Source organism: Danio aesculapii, chromosome 20 (genome assembly GCF_903798145.1).
Source record: "Danio aesculapii chromosome 20, fDanAes4.1, whole genome shotgun sequence".
Lineage (NCBI taxonomy): Eukaryota > Metazoa > Chordata > Actinopteri > Cypriniformes > Danionidae > Danio > Danio aesculapii.
The window spans coordinates 24,586,747-24,612,784 of record NC_079454.1 but is presented as its reverse complement, the minus strand read 5'-3'; the positions used below and the strand labels follow the sequence as shown (position 1 = coordinate 24,612,784).

At 37.0% G+C, this 26,038-nt stretch overlaps 1 protein-coding gene across 6 annotated transcripts in view; it reads right to left on the bottom strand.

Moving 5' to 3' along the window:
- palld (palladin, cytoskeletal associated protein) overlaps window positions 1-24,067 on the bottom strand; it is a 163,100-nt gene extending 139,033 nt beyond the window's left edge. For all 6 annotated transcript variants that reach the window (XM_056480584.1, XM_056480586.1, XM_056480588.1 and 3 more), the window contains exons 1-2: window positions 23,848-24,067; window positions 19,836-20,744 (exon numbers count right to left, since the gene is read on the bottom strand). In XM_056480584.1, coding sequence (XP_056336559.1) covers window positions 19,836-20,743 — 908 coding nt within the window. In that variant the 5' untranslated portion in view covers window position 20,744; window positions 23,848-24,067. The remainder of the gene's footprint in view (window positions 1-19,835; window positions 20,745-23,847) is intronic.
- Between the last annotated feature and the right edge of the window lie 1,971 nt (window positions 24,068-26,038).

The window sequence follows — 26,038 nt, the reverse complement described above, 5'->3', positions numbered from 1 at the left end:
ATTCAACCGTGGAGTAATGCTGAAAATTCAGATTTGTCAGATAAACATGTCTTAAAACAAAGCAAAGAAAAAAAAACTTTTTTAAGATGGCTAAAAATTATTTTGATCTTGAGATATATATTTGATAAAGATATAAATACATTTATATTCCCCTCAAGCCAAACTAAAAGAGAAGAAAAATGTTAAATAAAAAAATATATATATTATTAACAAATAAACAAAAAATACAAATAAAAAAATAAAATAAATAAATAAATTAAATAAATAAATAAAATAAAATTACATAAAATAAATAAATAAAAATAAATAAAAAAGTAAATAAATAAACAAATTAAATAACTAAATAAAATAAAAAAAAATTAAAATACATGAATTAATCAATAAACAAAACAAAATAAATAAATAAAATTAAATAAAATAAAAAATAGGGTATCCGCTGCGTCCGATGCTGGATTGGTTGGCGGTTCATTCCTCTGTGATGACCCCTGATTAATAAAGGGACTAAGCTGAAAATAAAATAAAATAAAATAAAATAAAATAAAATAAAATAAAATAAAATAAAATAAAATAAAATAAAATAAAATAAAATAAAATAAAATAAAATAAAATAAAATAAAATAAAATAAAAAAAATAAAATACTGGGAACATTTTCCAAGCTCAGTTAAACATCACTTGGGAAATATTGGAAAAATTGTTTGTCTTATATCCTAGTTGAACACAGAACACTTTAAAAACACAAGAAAAAATCTTACTGACACCAAACAATCCAAACATTCAGTGCTCAAAGAAAACCTCTACTGTAAGCATATAATAGCGAAAAACAAAACAACTAAAAGCTTAATAGTTTTCAGACCCTTGTTATTATTTCAATGAACAGTCAAAACACACAAAGAGTTGTAGAGCTTCATATTCATTCATAATTTTTCTCTTTCACACAAGGATAGGCTGAAGAAGGAAATGCTGGCACAGAAACACAAGCTTGTTATTGAGTTCGACTGCAAGGGGCATTTTTTGGAAGTGCGAGGGAGGATCTCCTGCTAAGATCTGGCAACCTCATCAAAGAACATGCCCAAGGGGAACAAGTGCTAAAATGCGAAAGAGCCATTAACCAGAGCAGTAATGAATACTCACACACTCATAGTGAAGCTGCTCCCATGGGTGAAAATAACTTCCACAACACTTTGTTTCCAATCACTTTTACTATAATGAGAACAATGTCCACTTCTCTGTTTGTTTGTGTTTGTGTGTCTAATTGTGTTCGTTATTTCCTGTCTTTAGTTATTTTACAAACTCTCTTTAAGATACAATCTACATACAGTTGAAATCAGAATTATTAGCCCCCTTTTAATTTTTTTCTTTTTTAAATATTTCCCAAATGGTGTTTAACAGAGCAAGGAAATGTTCACAGTATGTCGGATAATAATAGTGTCTTGAAAAACATCTAGTAAAATATGTTGTGCTGTAATGGCAAAGATAAAATAAATCAGTTATTAGAAATGAGTTATTTAAACTATTATAATTAGAATTATTTGTTGAGAAAACCTCTCCGTTACACAGAAATTGGGAAAAAAACAAGGGGGCTAATAATTAAAAAAAAAAAAAAGGGGGGGGGGGGCTAATAATTCTGACTTCAACTGTCTATAATGTACACACACTCATATGCTCAAAGACAAGTGGTCCCTTTTTTGGATATCTCATAACATAAAAGTCATTATGGTTAATATTAATCAAACAAAAAGCATTTTTTATATTAATTTCATGAGTGTTGTGACAAGTTGCCTTCATGTACTTGATGACTTCATTACTTTACAGTTGTTTGTTGTGCATAAAAATAGCACAATTAATTAATATTAGAACTGTGTGTGTTACGAATCAGATACACCAGGACCAAATGAGACTATGAGAGATTCACCAATGAAAGAGGTTGCTGAATGTCAATCAGTTTTTTTTTGGATTGGGTATTCATTCGTTCATTTTCCTTCGGCTTAGTTCCTTATTTATCAGGGTCACCACCGCAGAATGAATTGCCAACTTATCCAGCATATGTTTTACACAGCGGATGCCCTTCCAGCTGCAACCCAGTACTGGGAAACATCCATACACACTCATTCACACTCATACACTATGGCCAGTTTAGTTTATACAATTCACCCATAGCGCATATCTTTGGACTGTGGGGGAAACCGGAGCACCTGGAGGAAACCCACACGAACATGGGGAGAACATGCAAACGCACAGAAATGCTAACTGGACCAGTCGGGATTTGAACCAGCGACCTTCTAGCTGTGAGGCAACAGTGCTAACCACTGAGCCACCTTGTTGCCCTTTGGTTGGTTAAGTTTATTCAATTCAGTTCAAGTCAAAAGACTTGACTCAAACTATTAACTAATCGCTTTTAACAGTTTAAGTTATTATATGTAAACATAGTTAACCTGCAGTTATGTGTACATGTTTAATGAAGTGTATTTGTGCATTAAGTGTATTTGTTGTTGCGTTTATCTGTCACGATCACCAGCAATCTAACAACCAGAGATCGCTGGTAAATCACTTACATTCACATGATCTACAAATCCACCGTATTATGGACTACATATTCAGTCATGCAACACACACACACCTGCTCCAAGTCACCAGTGATTGCAAACACACACAGCTGAAGCTGCTCGGACTGATTACATGGACTATTTAAACAGCACAGAAACACTCGCTGTTGCTGAGTCTTGTTAGCTGTATAGTGACATTACAACGCGTTTCCTTTGTCTTGCTTTGCCTTGTTTTGATCCTCGCCTAGTTTATCTGTTTATCCCTGTCTGCTGCCTGCCTTCTACCTGTGTATTTGACTACAACTCTGGATTGCCCGTATACATCTGTTTGCCCCCAGTGTTGATTGCCCATTGCTTACCTGACCTCGCTCATAAACCTACATTTGGATCCGCACCTCTGTTGTCAGTGTCACATCCCTGGTTACAACATCTTTGGACCAGTTATAAGCATAGGATCCTTGATTTTATTATTTTTTTTACACTAACTTGAGCCAGATTTGGGCCCAATTTAATACAAAATATCCCAACACCTCAATGACCCACTATAAATTACCCTTACAGTATGTTCAGTATTTTTCACGTTTAGCATATTCATGACAAATCGGGCTACATTATGAGGATGCATTTGATTATATTAAGCTAAACTTAGCTTGTTTTTGATAATTTACCTAAAACTACTACTACTAACGCCCACTGTGCAGTATCTATAAAAATCATCATTAATCACATTAACATGAACCTATATGTCCACCCGTGAAGAGTAATCTTCCCAGCAGGACATTGTGACCAATTAAATGAGTAGAATGGAGAATGGGCTGAAAATGAAAAATTCTTAATATGACGATAAATACCAAAGTGATTGTGCAACATCTCAAATGATTGGACTGCCCTAAAGACAATACTGAGGAACAGATGTGAAGTTCTGTGGAGGTCATTCACATCCACATCCACGCAAACAAAGGCAGGAATCACCTAAATGTCTGCGTGTGAAGATAAAAGCTTCATGACACCTATGCAGAGTCTAACCTGCACACACACACACACATAAACAACTACATATGCTGCACTCTGAGAGCTCTCTGGATTTCATTCTTTATATGGCAAGCCATTTTAATATTTAATCTATAAAACATACTCATATCACTTTTCATGTTACTAATACACACTTTTTTTAATACTTGCACTAATTCATGGGCTACTAGTGCTTATTCTGTAGCTACTATTACCTTTTAAGGGATACTAGTATTTATTCATTATATAAGAGTTCATTAGCCTACTTGACACTGGTCACTAATAGTATTTATGTCTTATTTAATAATTTAATTAATAATTTATTTTTATTATTTTATCTACCTATTTACTAGATTTTATTGGCTACTAGTAATTATTTAGACTAATATCTTTTGCAATTATTACTAGCAACAATTCGAATCTAGGCGGCACGGTGGCACAGTGGGTAGCACGTTCGCCTCACAGCAAGAAGGTCACTGGTTCGAGCCCCGGCTGGGTCAGTTGGCTTTACTTTGTGGAGTTGGCATGTTTACATTTACATTTACATTTAGTCATTTAACAGACGCTTTTATCCAAAGCGACTTACAAATGAGGACAAGGAAGCAATTTACACATCTATAAGAGCAACAGTGAATAAGTGCTATAGACAAGTTTCAGGTGTGTAAAGTCTAAGAAGCAAAGCATTAGTAAAAATTTTATTTTTTTTATTTTATTTTATTTTTTTTTTTGGAGAGAGAGAGAGGGCACCATTAGTGGTATAGCCAGAGAGGCAGATGAAGATTAGGAAGGAAAGTGGAGACTAAACAGTTGCGTTTTTAGTCGTTTCTTGAAGACAGCAAGTGACTCTGCTGTTCTGATGTAGTTAGGGAGTTCATTCCACCAACTGGGCAGATTGAATGTGAGAGTTCGGGAAAGTGATTTCTTCCCTCTTTGGGATGGAACCACGAGGCGACGTTCATTCACAGAACGCAAGTTTCTGGAGGGCACATATATCTGCAGAAGTGAGAGCAGATATGAAGGAGCCAAGCTAACGGTCACTTTGTAAGCAAACATCAGAGCTTTGAATTTGATGCGGGCAGCAACTGGCAGCCAGTGCAAACGGGTGAGTAGCGGAGTGACATGTGCTCTTTTGGGTTCATCATAGACCACTCGTGCTGCTGCGTTCTGAAGCAGCTGAAGAGGTTTGATAGAACTAGCTGGTAGCCCGGCTAGCAGAGAGTTGCAATAGTCCAGTTTGGAGAGAACAAGAGCTTGAACAATGAGTTGAGCTGTATGTTCAGATAGGAAGGGTCGGACCTTTCTGATGTTGTAGAGTGCGAATCTGCAAGATCGAGCAGTTCTAGAAATGTGGTCAGAGAAGTTCAGTTGGTCATCAATTGTTACTCCAAGGCTTTTTACCATTTTGGATGCAGTGATGGTTGCTCCGTCCATCTGGATTGAAAAGTTATGGTGAAGAGTCGGGTTGGCAGAAACTTCAAGCATTTCCGTTTTCGTGAGGTTAAGCTGGAGATGATGATCTTTCATCCAGTGTGAAATGTCTGACAGGCAGGCTGAAATGCGAGCTGGAACCGAGGGATCGTCAGGGTGAAAAGAGAGGTATAGCTGGGTGTCATCAGCATAGCAGTGGTAGGAAAAACCATGTTTCTGGATGACTGTTCCTAAAGATGCCGTGTAGATAGAGAAGAGAAGTGGCCCAAGAACAGAGCCCTGAGGTACCCCAGTGTTTAGATGCTGTAGGTTGGACACTTCTCCCCTCCACGACACCCTGAATGACCTGTCCGAGAGGTAGGAACTGAACCATTGAAAAACAGTGCCTGCGACGCCCAGTGACTCAAGCGTAGATAGCAGGATCTGGTGGTTTACAGTGTCAAAAGCAGCTGATAAATCCAGCAAGATGAGGACAGATGATTTAGAGTCTGCTTTAGCCAGTCTGAGATCCTCCACGACTGAGAGCAGGGCAGTCTCAGTTGAGTGGCCTTTCTTAAAGCCAGATTGCTTGTTGTCCATGAGGTTGTTTTGAGTAAGAAAGTCTAGGACTTGATTGAACACTACTTTCTCCAAAATCTTGGCCATGAATGGAAGCAGGGATACCGGTCGGTAGTTTTCAAGTAGCGTTTGATCCAGGTTGGGTTTCTTTAGCAGTGGGGTTACCCTAGCCTGCTTAAATGAAGTAGGGAATAGACCAGAGTCAAGAGATGTGTTAATTATGTGAGTCAGTGTTGGTATGACTGCAGGAGAAATAGCTTGCAAGATATGAGAGGGAATGGGATCAAGCGGACAGGTGGTTGCATGGCTTGATAGCACGAGATTGGACACCTCAGACTCAGAGAGCTGGGAAAAAGAGGTGAGTGTGTGTGGTGTTGGTGGTGTATCTTGCGTGTTTGTTGTAGGTGCAGCAAATTGAGCACTGATTTTTGCAGTTTTGGTGCAAAAGAATGTAGCAAAGTCATCAGTAGTGAGTGTGGAGGATGCGGGTGGAGGAGGAGGATAGAGGAGGGAGGAAAATGTTTTAAAAAGTAAGCGAGGATTGGTGGCACTGTTGACTTTCTGACGGAAGTATGTCTGCTTTGCAGAAGTAACCTCAGTCGAGAAAGAAGAGAGAAGAGTTTGGTATGTTATGAGCTGTTCAGGATTTTTAGTTTTTCGCCAAATTCTCTCAGCAGCCCGAAGTTTTGAGCGATGCTCACGGAGAACATCAGAGAGCCAGGGTGCAGGAGGACTGGCCCGGGTTGGTCTGGATGTAATAGGGCATAGTCTCCCCGTGTTCACGTGGGTTTCCTCCAGGTGCGTGGGTTTCCTGGTTTCTCCCACCAGTCAAAAATATCATGAGGTATAGGTGAATTGGGTAGGCTAAATTATAACACTTACTAGTCACAAGTGATTTTTTACTCATCGTATCCTTATAAATGAGGGCAACACGGTGGCGCAGTGGGTAGCATGTTCGCCTCACAGCAAGAAGGGTCAGTTGGCATTTCTGTGTGGAGTTTGCATGTTCTGCCTGTGTTCATGTGGGTTTCCTCCGGGTGCTCCGGTTTCCCCCACAAGTCCAAAGGTGCAGGTGAATTGGGTAGGCTAAAATTGACCGTAGTGTATGAGTGTGTGAATGAGTGTGTATGGATGTTTCCCAGTGATGGGTTGTGGCTGGAAGGGCATCCGCTGTATAAAAAACATATGCTGGATAAGTTGACGCTTCATTCTGCTGTGGCGACCCCAGATTAATAAAGAGACTAAGCCGAAAAGAAAATGAATAAATGAATGAATTTTAGGAATGGCCTGAAGGACTAATGTGGAGTTTGGTTAAAATAATACTGCTATAAGAATGAGTAACAGAGTATTTTCATGATGTATCATCAGTTGGCCATTTTGGAGAGCAGAAAGTAAACAGTTGAATGAGAATAGAGAATTGAATGATACTTTGCATATTACTGCTGTTGAAAATGATCAATAACTGTCATGTTTTGGCCTGTACTAATTGGTCAGACCAGAGTTAAAGACTGACAAAAGTTATAACAAATTGATCAGAAGAAAGCCCATTAAATTAATTTAGTTTTTTATATTTCACCTGTTACTACTAATAAGTACTTCTCTGTATGATTTAGCAGCTTACACATGCATGGTTTAGGCAGCATAAAAAGCAGAAGATAACATATTCAGTAGTAGAATACAGTCCATGCTATTGTTTACATGTGAGTATCTCATAATGGCGTTGTATATGGGTAAGAGGCTAACGGATAAGAACTAGTAGTCTACATAATATAAAATATATTAGTATAGCTAAAAAATGCAGTGTCACTGAAATAAATACAAGTATGTTTTAAAGATTAAATGTTAAGACTGCTTGCCATATTAAAGCATAAATCTATAGAGGCACCTCGATCAGCCTGGCCACTATTTACCTCACTGCCAAACCCAATGTTTATCCAACGCCTTGCCTCTCCACACATGCAAATAATTGGGATTAATGGTTTAAATCAGAGAAAGAGAACAAGGAAGATAGACTCCTCACCACCAGAGATGAAGTCATCCGGTCACTATCCCGAGGTCAGGATGGATCACTAAAAGACAAGTGGAGCGAGCAGCTAACCTAAATGACTTCCAATGCAGGCTGATTCCACTTAAACTCTAGTTTAACAGAAGATAAATCAAGAGTTTTCTGAAGGAAATTGTCAGATTAAGTCTTTATTGTATTGTTTCTACCTTTTTTGAAGGTGACTATGTTTACTTAATTATGGGCTGCATTTCTGATATAGGAAACTTCCATTCAACATAAATCAATGTTAAACCCTACCCTAACTGAGTAAGATTTTTGTTTTTGTGTTTTCTTTTCATCCATCATGAAAATAAGTTTGCTTGGTATTTTAAAGTAGTTTTAAGTATGTTGATGTACTTCCAACTGAAACTAAATATTGAGCAGGGCACGGAGCTTTCTTTTGCACATCAGTCTCTCAGCAAACAGTAACAATAAGATGGCCGTGGTTAAGAATATTATGGCTGAAGCCGTCAAACTGATGTCAAAAGTGAAGGACTGCAACTCCAAACACAGAAGCAAACGGACAGACTTTGACTAAAGGATTCACCTAAAGATATATGCAATATGCAGTAGCAAAACAAATATTGTAAATTCAGATTTCACACACACTTTAAAACAGCATAAGTGTCACTAGTACATCTGCGCCAGAGCTATTTTCTTTATTTCCACCTGGGGATACTCATCCCGAAGCCTCCAGAGATTATGCAGCACTTTGATGCGTTCCAAGACCAGTTAAGAAATGATGCCAAGGTATCCATAATCCTGGACCAGGCCGTATCCTGAGATGATGCTGTGGTGGTCATGGAGGAGTGGAGAGCATGAGACTGATTCCTGTAAGAGCACAGTGACAGACGAGTCTTCGCATTGATCCTGTGGGCCAGGAAGTTTGGCCAGAAGAAAAAAAGGTTGTGCCCAACTGAGCCTGGTTTCTCTCTAGATTTTTTTCCTTCACTTTATCAGTTGGTGAAGTTTTTTTCCTCACTACTGGTTTGCTTAGTTTGGGACTTGTGGAGCTGTGGATCGATGGATTTGCTCTCCAGTGTTTGAACTTTCAGCAGTGAAATTTAAACCACACTGAACTGAATTTCAATTCTAAACTCTGAACTCTACTAGAATGTCTATGTTAAGCGGCTTTGACACAATTTACATTGTAAAAGCGCTATAGAAATAAACACGAATTGAATTGAATTAAATCATTGTGCTTTGTTCCTTTAGATTATTTTTCTCTTTGTTTCCCCTACAGAACAGTAATATTCAACACATCTGTAATAGCTGTAGAAAAAGAACTTGTTTCAGATTTTTGGGCTTATTCTTGGTCTGCTGAAAGTAATTTGTTAATTCTAATAACTTGACTTTATTGATAAATGAACTGTGGGAATAATGACACCTCGTTGTATCCAGCTTTTTCCAACACTTTACTGATTGATTATAGTTTAATGGAAGTTACTCCCATTATTCACACAAAGCATCATAGGGCATGTCTTTCGGTGCATTCCAAACTGGATATACGGCCCTTTAAAAGGCTCTTAGAAGAAAAAAACAATCATGGCCGCCATGTTGAAGTGTCTTTCCAAATGGAAGTGCTCAAAACTGGCCACTTCAAAGGGCCCTGTAAAATGAATGTTTTTAAAGGATTCAACTGATAGATACTTCAGGCCATGATCCTTTGTGCAGGGAAGTTGTTTAGTGGTACATGCTTGATTTGATTCAGAAGGGCTCATTTCTATACTCTAATCACTTCAGCAGGACCCTTAGAAGGGATTATAGGGCATAAGGATGAATGCTTACGGATGGAATCCAGTGCAAATGTTGCTGTCACAGAGATGCAGCCAAAGTGAGGAGAGAAAAGGGTCCAAATGCAGCTTTGATAGTTCAGAAATCCAGACAAGAACCACAAACACAAATAAACACAAGTCCAGGTGTAAAACCAGGACATATGGAAACAGGAGCAATAAACAGGGAACAAATTCACATCCAAAAGCCAACAGCTAAAACAAAGAGGCTTAAATGCACAAGGGCTAACAAGGTAACAAGGGGTAGAAACAATTTAACTGACAACTGACAGCAGTAACATACAGTACACTGTAAAAAATGTTGGGTTCCACACAATTTCTTTATGTTGTCACAACACAAACTGATTAAGTTTACTTAATCGTTTTTACAAATTTAAGTGGAAAACACGAACACAAAGGTGTGTGTAAATGTATGCTCAATGTTAACCTGAGGGAAGATGGAAATATGGAATGAATGACTGGATGCGTGCAAGATGACAGGGCGTATGAGTGTGTGTGTGAACCAGTGCTGAAAGAAGCCCGGCTACTTCACAACATAAAACAATTAAGTTGTTCCAAAAAAACCTGAAAAATTCCGATGTTTCAACTCATTTTAAATAATTAGTTTGAACAAGCGGCAAAAGTCATTTTTTGAGTGTAGACACAAAAGAGGTGTTGTACAGAGCACCCCCAGAGTATGAAAAGAGTCCAGAAAAAAAAACACACACACACAAGGAGTCCAAAAACACAATGCAAATGACAGAGATTTGTGACAGTTGCACAATGACAGATAAGTGTTTAATGTAAACCACTTAAGTAAAGACACATTACATCACTGACTCCACATGATGTCAGTCAACTCTGATGTACTCAAACTGAAGCTGACACATGATGATGATGTCATTTACAAGTTCAGTAGACGCAAAAGAAAACTGGCGCTCTTTCGTCACACAAGATTTGATTTCAAAAGGGTGCGTGAGAAAGTCTTCACACCCATGACTGTGAGCCAGAAATCACTAGACGATCATCAGGTTATGAATAAATAATGCCTATAAAATGTGATGTCCATCCAGCAATATCACTAACTAATAAGTTCAGAAAAATGACAGAACTTGAAATGGTATGTTGAGTCTTTTTCTTTACTAAACCCTTTATTTGTTTATTAATCTGGTTTGTGTTAGACAGTCTGCAGTTATACTGTAGATTGAATGTACTGTATTTAGACTGATTCATTGTCACATGCCCTTCAAATGAACAATATGCATCTGTCTGGTTCCTACATTAGCTGCAATAGATACTTTGGAACTTTGTTTATATAAAAACAACTGTCTTCCTTTTAAGATCATGGAGACTAGAGACACACTGCTTATTCTGTCACAATCTAAAGTTTTTCACAATGTGTGTAAAGAATTTTTTTTTGAGTGATCACTGAGGTCAAGACGCTAAATAGTTTTTTTCCAACTCCTAATTGACAGTAAAAATATTGTTAATCACTGCTCAATTTTGTTGCAGAGTAGTAATTAAGAAAAAGATTGTTGGCATGCATGAGAATATGCACTCACAGACAAAAGTTTGGGGTCGGTAGGATTTTTAAATGTTTTAAAATAAGCTTCTCCTGCTCATTCAAAAGCTGCATTTATTTGATCAAAAATACAGTACAAATTGTAAAATTGTGAAATGTTATTGCACTATAAAATAACTGTTCAAAAGTAGATTATAATTTAATTTAATAATTTATTCCAGTGATTTTAATGATGAATTTTCAGCTTCATTACTCCAGTCTTCAGAGTCACATGATCCTTCAGAAATTACTCTAATATTAATTGTTATTGTTGTTGTTGTTGTTATTAATTATAATTATTATTATCATTATTATTATTATTAATGTGATAGTAATCAAACCAATAATGACTGGAATAATAATTTCATTTGAAACAACATACAATAAGAAAGTAGTAATATAAATTTTTAATAAATATTTAACAATTTTGCCTTTTCTTTTTTACATTTGATAAATTTCACTTTGGGTGATGCAATGGCGCAATAGGTAGTGCTGTAGCCTCACAGCAAGAAGGTCGAGCCTCGGCTGGGTCAGTTTCTGTGTGGAGTTTGCATGTTCTCCCTGCGTTCACGTAGGTTTCCTCCGGGTGCTCCGGTTTCCCCCACAGTCCAAAGACATGTGGTACAGGTGAATTGGGTAGGCTAAATTGTCTGTAGTGTATGTGTGTGTGAATAAGTGTGTATGTGTTTCCCAGTGATGGGTTGCAGCTGGAAGGGCATCCGCTGCATAAAACAAATGCTGGATAAGTTGGTGGTTCATTCCGCTGTGGCGACCCCAGATAAATAAAGGGACTAAGCCGAAAAGAAAATGAATGAATGAAATTCGCTTTGAATAACAGAATAATTAAATTTTTTTTAAAAACTGACCCCAAACGGAAGTTTCAATTCCCTATAAAAACAAGTTTCAAGGACAAAAACTTCCAAAACAAAACTTGGATGAACAAAAAAATGGATGTTTTTCAGTTTGTCAAGTAAACTGATATTGGTTTTAAAGCTCTTTACGTATTATTAACGTAAAACGATAAAGAAATACTGATAAGAAGAAAGATTTTTGTCATTAAATGTTTTTTATTTTCTAGACAATGTCACAACAACATCAAAAAGCTAAACTAAACTAACTGATATTAAACTATGATAAACTAAACCCACAAAACAAAAGTGGACAGAAAAAAAAAAAATTATAAAATTATTTACTTATTTTTATTTATATTGGATGTGAGCTGACGTTTTCAAACAGATTTCTTCTCCTTCTTCACAAAGAAACAAAACTTTTTCAGTTCATCAAGTAAACTGATATTTATTTTAAAGCTCTTTAAATATTATTACTGGAAAATGATTTAAAAATACTGATTAGGAGAAAAAATTGTCTAAAACTGAACAATGTCAAAACAACAATATAAACACAGCTAAACTAAATTAACTAAAACTATGATAAATTAAACCCACAAAAAATTGGTACTTCTAGTTTATATTGCATGTGAGCTGAGATGTTTGTATTTTCCAGCTGATTTCATCTCGTTTCTATACTGTAGAAAACATCAAGCTACTTATTTACCTTTGGCCTGTCCATGCAAACTACGAGACGCATGTCTCAATAAATATAACACAGGGTAACGTAACACCTGCATGTAATCACTACAGTATAAATACCTCGTCTCTCTCCTCTGAGGTGCAAGTTTCTTTAAAATAAACTGCTCTTGCACAATCTAACTCAAACCCGAGATGCAACACTCCCATCTAGAGGCTAAGAATCCAACCGTCAGTCCATTTCCAATCAACAGCAGGTCACACATATTGTATCTACCTCTAGAGCGATTCTCTTTGCTCTCTCCCTCTCTCTCTCCCTCTCTCTCTCCCTCTCTCTCTCCCTCTCTCTCTCTCACTCTCTCTCTCTCTTTCTCTCTCTCTCTCTTTCCACAGATCTACATATTTCCTAAGAAGGTGCAGAAAGGTGAAGAAAGTAAATCCATGTGGAAAGTGTCAAGTCATGGCATGGATAGCATTCCTGAGCCTGGCTCCTCCATGCCGGCTGAAGGACTATTTATATTGACGGGACGAGGCCCGGTTGCAGTGGCAGACAGAGAAGGATGAGGCTTTGCATTTCCAGTGTGCAACCACCACATCCATGGAGTCCAAGTGTGTTTCTGTTCCCTTTCATTATGTAATCCCATGTGGGCAGAAATTCCCTTTTACTGTCGCCCCTGTAAAGCTCAATAATAAACCTCCTGTTGCTGGGGTGCAAATCGATTTAAATCGAAGTCAACTTAACAAATTTAAGTGGATTAAACATAAAACAATTAGGGTGTCTTAAAAAATCTCAAGAATTGTGTTGTTTGAGCTCATTTTAAATAAGTTTGAACAAGCAGCAAAAAATGAGTGTTCTGTTAAACATATGAACTGAAAAAAATTATTCAAAGATGATTCCTTGGATTTACTCAATTTTTTACGTTAAGTGGTTGTAAACAATTTATTTGGGCTGAATTTAAACAAACAAATTAAGTTGAACATTATTAAATTTAATTTGTTTGTTTAAATTCAACACAAATAAATTGTTTGCAACAGTTTTGCATGCAACACTTTTTTTCAGTGTAAGGAGCAGAAAAAAGACATTGACTTACATGTTTTCTTTTTTGTCCCTATCACGGACATCGATGACTGCTTTTTCTCCAACATTCTTCAGAATATCTTCCTTTGTGTTCAACAGAAGAACGAAACTCATAAAAGTTTAGAAGCACTTAAGTGCAAGTAAATGATTAGAATTTGTTTTTCATTTTTGGGTGAAATATCTCATTAAGTTACTGCTATTTAACTTTATTGAGTTCACATCATTTCTGTAAAAACTAATTGTAAGGGCAGGCTGAGATATTTCAATGCTGATCCAGACTGGTCTATTCTGGTTAGAACTGGTCAAGCTGGTGAAGTACTGCATGCTCTTCACCAGAAAGACTTCATGTTACATGTCAACAATGTATAATGAGAACCAAATTAACAGCTTTCAGCACTGACAGTGCCTCTGAATACGGCTCAATAATACTGTAAAAATGCACTGTAAACCTATTCAAGAAACTAATCTTAATGAATAAACAAAAAATCTTTTAACTTAATCTTTTGCATTGAATCATTTGAAGCCAATTAAAATGAACCTCTCACCTATTACCTATGTCTGCGTTAAATAAATTTACAACTCTGGTTTCATACACATGGAAAGCATATTAAATGCAAAAACACTGCATACTTTAATCTTTCAAATAACATGTGTGTGAAAATACAAAAATAAAATGTTTTAAATAATGTTTCATTGTTACTCTCATTGTTCATTGCATTCTGTGTAACTGATATATTTATGTAACAGTGGTTTGAAGTATAGTGATAATAAATTTATTAATATTTTGGTGCTGCACTCTGATTCTTAAATAGACTATATTAATATGTCGTCAGATAATTTTTTTTCTGATAGTCATTATTTTATTCCCAGACTAAAAATAAATAATGGATTTAGCTAAACAGGACATATTCTAATCTAATCCAGGACATATTTTAATCTAATCCTAAGGAGAAATGATAAAACTGTATTAGACCTTTATATTTTTCCTGCTTGAAAACTTATTTTTGCCCTTGTGCAATTGTTTAGGCATATACTGTAAACAGAACTTTGTCTTTTGTAAATCGGACTGAATTTAATGATTTAGGCTACTTTTACATTTCTATTTTATAGTACCGCTTTATATTAAACTCTAGTTTATACCATGCTTTGAAATTTTGTGATGTTTAGTTATTATTTACCACACAATTATATAATTTATGAATATAATATTCCAGTTTCAATAAAAAGACATGGCACCTATAAATAAAACAGAATGTAGTAACTTGAAATCACTTTATTTTATATTTAGACTGTGTTTCTATTTAGAGGCGGTGTGAAAATACTGTGCAAAGTACGTTGTACATTGTGACTTCCCAACCTGTAAACAAAAACTTAAAACTCAAAAGTAGAAACAAATAACTAAAAATATAAAAATATATAATATATTTTATATAATATATTAATAATATGTTAATAATGACAATCGACAAACAGTGTTTTACTGTTAAGGCTGCAGTTTTGAACATTTCTATTTAAAATGTATAGACATGCACAGTTTAATCGATGTTGATATGGCAAATTTTATGGAAAGCGATATAATGTCACATGCCAATATAAAATAATTGTATCATTAATAAATAAACATGAAAATAAAAACTGATTTTTATATTATAGCTGCACAATATTGAAAAATCTAGTATAAAATATAGTAATTTCACATAATGACTATTTGGACAGCACGGTGGCTCAGTGGTTAGCACTGTGGCCTCACAGCAAGAAGGTCGCTGGTTCAAGTCCCAGCTAGACCAGTTGGAACTTTTGTGTGGAGTTTGCATGTTCTCCCCATGTTTGCGTGGGTTTCCTCCAGGTGCTCCGGTTTCCCCCACAGTCCAAAGACATGCGCATTAAGTAGGGCCGGACAGAATCTGCAGACATTTGTACTATTTCTGCACAGAATTTTGTTAAAAATCTGCGGATTTATGTGGAATGATTTTGGGAGTATCGTAACTAAAATCTCAATATATAAAATAAAAAATAAAACCTTTTTACTGGGTATTTAATGTTTATAATGCAAATCAAATTAGATCCACTTATTTGGTAAACAAATCAAGTCTCCCATATAATATCTCTACTAAAAGACAGAAATTTTACTTTACAAACTGTATAGTAAATAAATCATATTTATATTTTCATATTAGTCAATCATATTACTAAAATTTATTTAAAAACTGAATCAATATAAATTCACACACATTTAAACAAGAAAATAAATAGACTCAATGATGGGCTAAAAATCTGCGGAAACCTGCAGATTTCTGCACACGCAGATTCCGTATGGGCCTAGCTATAAGTAAACTGAATAAACTAAATTGTGTGCCACTGAGACTGCAGCTCTGCACAAGACGTTTGGCCAGCGGAGAAATTAAAATGGTCGTGCCCAACTGAGCCTGGTTTCTCTCAAGGTTTCTTTTCTTCACTTTCGCCAATTAGTGACGTTTTTTTTCCCTCTCCACTGTCGCCACTAGCTTGCATGGTTCGGGATCTATAGAGCTGCGCATCGTTGGATTTGCTCTTCAGTATTTGGACTCTCAGTAGTGATTATTAAACCACACTGAACTGAGCTAAACTGAACTGAATTTAAACACTACAAACTGAACTACACTGTTCCTATTTACTATGACCTTTAATATGAAGCTGCTTTGACACAATCTACATTGTATAAGCGCTATACAAATAAAGGTGAATTGAATTGAATTGAATTGAATGTGAGAGTGTATGTGTGTTTCCCAGTACTGGTTTGCAGCCGGAAGAGCATCCGCTGCATAAAACATATGCTGGATAAGTTGTCGGTTCATTCCGCTGTGGCGACCCTGATAAATAAAGGACTAAGCCGAAGGAAAATGAGTAAATAATGACTATTTGGAAAGAATTCGGAATTTTGAATTGACTGGTGTGATTTTGATGACAGCAAATAATAATTTACTAGATATTTTTCAAGACACTTCTATACAGCTTAAAGTGACATTTAAAGGCTTAACTAGGTTAATTTGGTTAACTAGGCAGGTTAGGGTAATTAGGCAAGTTATTGTATAAAGATGGTTTGTTCTGTAGACTATTGAAAAAATATAGCTTAAAGGGGCTAATAATATTGACCTTAAAATGGTTTTTAAAAAATGTATTCTAGCTGAAATAAAACAAATAAGACTTTTTCCAGAAGAAAAAATATTATCAGACAAACTGTGAACATTTCCTTGCTCTGTTAAACATATTTTGGTTTAACCAAATGGTTAGAATTGCTTGACATCCTGCGATGTGACTATTGCAGATTTGTACATTGCGATATCAATACTGAAATAATATATTGTGCAGCCCTAGTGTGTATACATAAACATCCCAACATAAATATGTATATCTAAATGCCAATCAGCTGCTGTTCTCTCTCCACAAGGAATGTGTCCATTAATTTCCACTGCTGATTATCCATTGGGATTGGAAACACAACAATAACAGCCTTACATGTCAGTAACACCAACAGATCTCGAGAAACCAACTGACTGATAGTGACCGCTTGCTCTAAGAATATTTCCGCAGTCTTATCAGTGGAGTGGAGGATTATAGCTCTGAGGAAAATGACCTTTTAAAACCACTCAGGGAAGGAGTTGAGTTACAGTTTTAATTTTAATGAGGGGATAGGGCTTGCAGATTAACAATAGAGCTGGAAAGTAACAAGCTGGAGTTCACAAACCTCATTGCTGCTTTGCAAGACACACTGAGATCAACAACAACAGGACAGAAAGAGCCAACGTTCAAGCAGCTGTACCAACATGATTCTTAAGATGGGCAATGGGACCACACACACACACACACACACAAACATTTTGGGACCTGTTTGCCATCACTAATTTCCACATAGCATCTGACTGGACTCTTTGCCCAGTCACTATCAAGTGGCAGTTGCACCATCAAGAATAACTCTGAAGCATCTGTACACATATATAAACGCTTGATGAATTGATTATATGATTTTGCTCTGTGTTCAGATCCCAATATTGATGAATTTTGGTACTTGTAACACCCAAATTGAGGAACAAAATTATCAATCTGATCTAAGATGATATCTGAAGTTATTTACAGAGAATTGAGTCTTTGATAAGGTTATACAAGTAGTGTTATTATCAATTTAGCTTTTCAACATGTGAATGAAACTACGTCAACCACCACAATTATAAAAATTAGCAACAGAAACTGTACGTAAAGACTCTTCTGAAAGTTAATAGTAAGGGGATTCCCTAACGCTGAGGAGTCATTTGTTTGTAGGAGGACTGAGTTTGGCTTTGGCGTCGCACCAGCAAGGCCTGCAACGGTCTCACTAAAAATAGCATGTGTTTGTTTGTTAACTTTCCAGTACTGGCAGGAAAAATATTAAATTCTTGAAGCACCATAGCAAAAGTAAACGGTCAAACTGCTTTGCTAGTCCAAAATGTGATCTCACTCACGCAGTAAACAATACAGTTTATTCTCTCGTTCATAAGTTTAATAATTAAACAAAAACGTATGTGTTTTGTAGTAGAGCTAGCCTGTATATTGTAGTAGAGCTAGCCTGTATATTGTAGTAGAGCTAGCCTGTATATTGTAGTAGAGCTAGCCTGTATATTGTAGTAGAGCTAGCCTGTATATTGTAGTAGAGCTAGACTGTTTAATTAATGTCAACATGACTTCAAGAAACTTTGAATTACACAATTAAACTGCAAACAAGGATTCTGAAAACACTTTAAAAGGATAAATGACCATAAATTAGCCTTCTGAGTCATTTCCATCATGACTGAAGCAAAAATCTTTTTCTGCAAGAGAAGAATTGATTTTAAATATGCCTTTTAAAGACAGACCTGCTGTGAGCTACAATGTTGATTTTTGATGAATGTTGAAACCTTTAACTCGCATCTCAACTTGTTTTTTAATAATCTAATAACAGAAATACTGATTAAAAACAATACAGCCCAAGAATCTGCAGAGACATTTCCACAAATCACAGAACTGTGACAACAAATCAGTAATGCAAAATTACAGAACAGTGCAAATCCACCTCCAAATTCCACTTAGGAGTGCGAACAATCATGGCAGCCATATTGAATTGTCATTCCAAACCAAAGTGTGCAAACCCAGCCAATTCAAAACAGCCCTTCAGATTTAAGTATCTCGAAGGCTACATTTGATCCCAGGGTTCTTTATGTGTTTTTTGTGACAGGTGAAACAGACGTGTTTTCTAACAAACAGTTCTGGGGGCTGTAGTCCCCATATCACAATTCTTTTAGAACACAAGTACACAATCTTGTATCTTTGCCTTTTTTCCACAATTTTCAAATAGTTTTTTGGCTTACAACTCGTTTACGAAGACTAAAAGGTCTGTGGAAAACAGAAAATGGAAGTTCACCCAAAAAGGAAAGTTACGTTACTAATTTATCCCCCCAGGGCTCGCAAAATCCAGTAGCCTGACATCCTGGGGCTTTGCTTTTTCCAGTCAGGCTACCAAAATTTATCCCCACCTGTCTGAAGAGCTAGTTGAAGTAAAAAAAAATAAAATATCTAAATATATATATATATATATATATATATATATATATATATATATATATATATATATATATATATTTCAATACCTTTACATTCACTCAAAAATTGGATAATTATGTAAGTAGTAATACGGCAGCTATAAATCCACTTCTTTACTTTATAAAAGCCACAATATAAACAATTACCTCTTAATTAACACATATTTTAATCAATGCATGGCACTGAAGCACACAAATACTCATAACTCACACAGAGATCGCACTGACACAAAAATTCAAATACAGAAATAGCCTGAGCTAAGTTCAAAATTAAAGTCATTGCATGTGTTATATTTAAAATCACTTTAACGTGTCTATAGCAGCATAAACTGAACAAATATTTTGTAAATGTATGATTTTGTTTTTGTTTTAATTGAATAAATAATCTATTTTTTATTTGGGCTACTTAAATTTATATATCGAGCTACCAAAAACTGAAGAGTGCCTGCCTGAGGGCTACCAAGGATTTTACAATTTTGCGAGCCCTGACCCTAATGTAGTTCCTTTAATGTAATGTAATGTAGTCCCTTGAAGGGTTTGGATTTTGAAACAACAGGAGGGCGAGTAATTTAGATCATAACTTAAATTTTTGGGTGAATTAACCCCCTTAATGAGAAAATGCTTCAATAAATGATATTCCACAAATTTATTTATGTTCAGAACACAGGACAATCCACTGCTAAGGGATAGCATCACACGAGTAGCATAAACCATGGTTATCATACCTGACCAGAGGAAGAGGGTTCCCGGTCACCCGGCACTCCAGCCGTATAGGGCTTCCCTCTGCCACTTCCTGGCTCTTCAGTTTCTGGGTGAAGTGTGGAGGAGCCAGGGGACCATCCAGACTAACCCCTCCACCCTGAAGCTCACCTGACCCAACATCAGCCTGGCCCTGCAGAACACCTTCCTGCTGGGGCTCAGAGGAAGAGGAGGTGGATGAAGGTGGCTGAGTCTGCTGCATGGCCAGCCGGTGACTCTTTGGAGACAAATAGCCACTGTCGGGTGAGGAGGAGTCTTCATCACCTTGTGGATCCACACGTGCGGAGCCTTTAAAGATAGATGAGAGCTCCTCAATGAAAGTAGCAGCTCGACTGCAAAACTCAGTAGCCGATGCGGCTCGTTCATTGAGCTCCAGACCTCCGTGGATCAGCCGGGGCCGGTCCTGCTTATATACTGGTGCAATGGATTTTTGGCAGACAAACTTTTCAGGCGATTCAGAAGCAGCGCAGGGGTGGTTATGCCTGCTCTGATTGGGTGCGACTTTACCACATGTGGAATCAACTGAGTGAGATGCTGAATCTGGGAGAGCATGGTCTTTGGTTTCTGAGTAAAGGGGTAGATGTTCTGTGGGAACGGGGGGTTCTGGGTCATTTGGGTCATCTTTGTCGCTCATGGCCTCTCGAGCCAGATCCAAACTGAGGTTGATCTCATCCTGGCTCAGAAAAGCAGAAAGTTCTGGAAAGTCCCCATCCCCGCTCTCCAGCTCAGCCATTGAGTCCATGTAAACCTCGCCATCCAGAGATGCCCCAGAAACCACGCCCCCATCCCCCTCCAAGGACACGCCCCCTGAAGGACACGCCTCATTCATCAGCAGAGAGAGGGGGAGTGTGTCATTCCAGCTCCCGTCCTGCATTCTGCAATACACAAGAAATGAGAAAAAATGTTGCCTCTTTCTGTGTTACATGCACTCATGCACACACACTAGTGTAAACACAATCACACAAGAGATGGATCATAGACATTTGTCGTATGATGACTCAGGCTGGCATCATTTTAGCACAGCTGTCCGGCATTAACAAAGACTCGTCACGAGGCCCAACAAGGCATGAGTGCCATTTAACACGCATGCTCCGTTTCTCTCTTTTATTCACACGTCTGTCATCTACTCTTCACTGTCCCCACATTAATCTATACCTGTATTTCCAGTGACTTCTGAAAAGCACCTGGCATTGTACATTTTTATCTCAATTATCTGATGGATTGAATAAAGCTAATTCAATAATATAGCAAGTTTGGATGATAGAGCAAATAAAGCAAATACATAAATAAATGCTTACAAGCAGTACAGATTTTGTATTGGGGCGGCACGGTGGCTCTGTGGTTAGCACTGTTGCCTAACAGCATGATGCTTGCTGGTTCGAGTCCCGGCTGGGCCAAGTGTCATTTCTGTGTGGATTTTTCATGCGTCGTATTTGTGTAGGTTTCATCCAGGTACTTCACTTTCCCCCGCAGTCCAAATAGGTGTAGGTCAACTGTGTAAACTAAATTGGCCATAGTGTATGAATGTATGAATACTGGGGGAAAACTGTCCTGATGTTCACAGTAATATTAAGTAGCACTTAAAGGAGATGTGTCTTTAAAAAGGTAATGGTAGCTTAGAATTAAACTTTGCCATCACATTTATAAAATTCATTTTTATATTAAAACTGAAATTATTTGAATAACATTGGTTAAGCTTGTTTATCTGTATAGACTCAGTAAAGCTATAGGGTGAATACAAACAAAAAAGAAGACCCACATAAAAGAAAAATACTACAGTAATTTATAATAAATACTATAATGTTCTAGGAACCACCATACTATAGTAAAGTACTTGAATTGATGTGTTGTGGTAATACCTGCTGTGGTAATACAACAACTTCAGTGATATACACCAATTACCCAATACTGTAATTGGTTTCTATAACTATATATATATATTATACTATAAGAAATCACAGATTAGGGCGACACCATGGTGCAGTGGGTAGCACTGTTGCCTCAGCAAGAAGGTCGCTGATTCGAGTCCCGGCTGGGTCAGTTGGAATTTCTGTGGGGAGTTTGCGTGTTCTGGGTACCCTGGGTGCTCCGGTTTCTTCCACAGTCCAAAGACATGCACTATAGGTTAATTGAATAAACTAAATTGGCCGTAGTGTATGTGTGTGAAAGAGTGTGGATGGATGTTTCCAGCTGGGTTGCAGCTGGAAGGGCATCCGCTGCTTAAAACATGGATAAGTTGGCAGTTCTGTCCGCTGTGACGACCCCTGATTGATAGGGGGACTAAGCCAAAAAGAAAATGAATGAATGAAACCAAAGATTGCTGTAGTACACTCTGAGAAATAAAGGAACATGAGCTGTCACTGGGGCAGTAGCTTTTCAAAAGGTACATATTTGTACCTGAAGGGTCCATAATGCTACCTCAAAGGTACTTTTTAGGTACATTTGGGTACTAATATGCACTTTTTTGGTACCACTGTTGACTATTTGGGTACAAGTATGTAACTTTTGAAAAGGTACTGCCCCAGTGACAGCTCCTGTACCTTTATTTCTGAGAGTGTATAAGCTAAAATATACAACAGTATTTATTACAGTTATATATCAGTTCACTTCAGTTAATAGTACAATATGCTGAGTCATTAACAAAGTGCGGTAAAATCTACAGTATGATACACTTTACTTAAGTATAGTACAAAAACACTTCAATAATTACTATAGTACTTTTTTATGTTGAAAAATAATAACATTTACCACTTTACAACACACTTCTTTTTGATCCGACCTCCCTAAATGCACACATTGTGAGATATATCATAATGACGGATATACAGTACCTACTGTTTGTTGCCACTTTACCAGAAATTGGATCTTAATAGACAGAATATCAAACAACAGGTATACTTAAAATGAGAAAACCTGTAGGACATATTTTATACTTCACTTTCAAGTAGAGAGTTATAGCAACTGATCCACATATGTAAATATTTTTTCATGACCCTACAGTGGATTTGAGTTTAACAGCAAAACACCTTTGAATCTGACAGTGAGTAATTGCATCCTCAATAACTTGTGGAGGAGATCCTCCGCAATAATTCAGGGAAAGTGTTTGGTCGGACATACCGCACGTTGGTGAAACATTAATAAGAGACACTGAGCAAAGTGAAGCCCTTCAACCAACATCTCTGCTTACGTGCAGAAGAACTGGCTAGTGTGTGTGAACACTCCATGCTTATGTCTGAAACACGTTAATGTGTTCCTGCTAACTTTACTTGAACTACATTTCCACAGTAGATGCTTGTTTGTACATGTGTATTTATTATTTATGGCCTATTAATTGACGTGCTGTCTTTGCAGGTTTTGTTATAGCCGACTTTGTTCACACAATGTTTATGTTAAGAGACCAGGTGTTGCATGTAAAGGTGTGTGGGCATGTGTATATACGAAGAGACGTGACAGTGTGACTTTCTACCCGCCATGGCGTCCTGAAGGCCAGCTGTTGTTATTTTTAATCCTCAAGGGCTGCATTTCACAGCAGCAACCACCTCCCCTCCAAGAGTCCTTTTTTTACATATAAGCACGCACACACGCGCTGCTTCTATATTATTCATGTGGAAATTATGCCATCTTTAGTGTGGATCAATGAATTATAGATAGCGGAATATTAATGTGACAAGCCAAACAATTGTCAAAGCAGAGACTGTCATGCTTTATTTTCCATTTCTGAGGCAAGGTGAATGAACTTCATCTGAGTTGTTAGTAAATGTACTGATGCTGGATGAAATTTAATGAAATGGCAAAGTGATTATATAAATAAATAATGCAGATTATCATTAGTTCCCATTTGAGATCTGGGCTAATTAGTATTTGAGCAAAAATACAGTTTGTAAAAGTAGAATCAAATGACTTACATGGGATTTTCTAATCACACACTAAGCAAAAAGTCAATTACAGTATAAAATAAAAAGTAAACTAGAGGTTTACCTTAAGTCAATTTCTGCAAGTGTTGATCCCTGTCGGAAGGTTCCAGTTTTCCTGAAGTTTTCTATCCCAGAAAATTAGAGAAGATGCTCCTTTCATCAAGGAGCTTTGGGTCTTTTCTCCGTCCTGTTTTTCTTTTGTCTTGTTTTGCCGAGTGCTCTGAGGTGAGCCGGTTAGAGTGGCTGCAGAGTGGCCTGCTGTCCCATCTGTCTCGGGCCCTGACCGCTTACTGAGCACCGCTAAATTTGTCCCCTAGCTCAGGTTACACAGCGAGAGAGAGAGAGAGAGAGAGAGAGAGAGAGAGAGAGAGAGAGAGAGAGAGAGAGAGAGATGGGGTGTGTAGCATCCATGTTCAGCCCACACCACATCAAAGACACACATACATCATTTTCATATCCACAATGGCATGTAAATGTATTTTGCAGACATACACTTTACTGTTTGGTTCAAAACAACCACCAAATCACTGTCTGACAACTGTGCAAACTTACAAACTTACTGTACAAAAGTAAAATACCAAATATAACGGGTATAGTATAATATTATAGGGATAGTTTACCATTTACACATGCTCAAGTGGTTCTACTGACTTTTATTTTTGCCTGTTGAACACAAAACAAGTTTTTCTGAAGAATGTTGGAAACCTGTAGCCATTGACATCCACAGTAACAAAAATACAATGGAAGTCAATAGCTACTGCTTTCCAATATTCTTCAATATATTTTCTTTTAGGTTTAACACAAAAATGAAAGTCAAACATGCATGGCCTAGTGCAGTGGTGTCCAAACTCGGTACTGGAGGGCCGGTGTCCTGGAGAGTTTAGCTCCAATCCTAATCAAACACGACTGAACCATCTAATCAAGCTCTACTAGGTATACCAGAAACTTCCAGGCAGGTGTTCTAAAGCAAGTAGGAGCTAAACTCAGCAGGACACCGGCCCTCCAGGACCGAGTTTGAACACCCCTGTTCTAGTGGATCCTCTTAACTCAATATGTCTTTTTTTGTCACTTTATTAAAAGGATAGTTGACCCAAAAATAAAGATTTACTCATCATTTGTTTACCCACAAAGGTTCCAAACCGTTATGAGTTTCTTGAAAAATGTTGAAAGCCGGTATCCATTGACATCCATAGTATGTTTGTGCTCAGAAGAACAAAGAAGAAAAACTTTTGAAAAAACTGCAGAACTGAATTTTTTTTGGTGAACTGTTCCTTTAAGGATACACTGTTTATGTAGTAACATCTGTCCAAGAAACGCACTATTCTGCTTCATTACTTAACTTTTACCTTTTTATTCTATTTTAAATATTTTGATTTAAATAATCATTTATAGACCTAGACATGATACTTTTAGAACCAACGTGTATCAGTCATCAAAGACCTTAATTTAACCTCATATCAATAACTCAGCCGCATTAAAACACCCTGCCATTAAAAGATTACTTTATATAGGAATGAGGACACAACAAACTGTAACGTCCTTTCACAAGGTAAGCTTAGAAGCTATGTGCATTGCTAGACTATTACCATTACTTAGTCTATATTTGATGATAAAGCAAGATTAGTTAATAGCTCTGGATTTGTGTCACTCTCTGGCTGACTAACATGACTAACAAGTTTAAGTTTTACGCATTTGCTGGAAATATCTGCTGATTTTTGCTTGAGTCAAAAAGCATGTCAAAATCATGCTTCTCAGAAATGCGAGAGAGTAAACACATAAATACACTGTATGACCAGTTCATATGTCATCAATAGCAGCTCACTTTGATTAACTACATCTGAAGTGAATCATATTGCAATTCACTGAATGATATCCCAGACCACCCTTGGGTGAACTCTGATCTGAGTTCAGAAAACAGCGTTCGCATTATGAAACAAACCAAAGTCAGATGTTAAACAAGCTAGAGTTAAAAAGAGCTAGTGTAAAAGTCCTGACCAAAAAAAGAAAATACCTTTGGTCCTGGTTGGCTGTTTCCACTGTACAGGCTGAGTCTAAAGCTACGAAACAAAAACAAGCAGCTTTTATGATGTATATTTTTTGACAGGATTTAGTGAACATCCAAAACAATGCTGGGTTAAATGTGCTTGTTGTATGTGCAAACATGTAATATTTTATCAGCTTACATTGCAACTATGGCAAGAAGAGAACAGGTATGTTTGCATTCAGTTGTGACATCATGTCCTGTTTTGGATTCG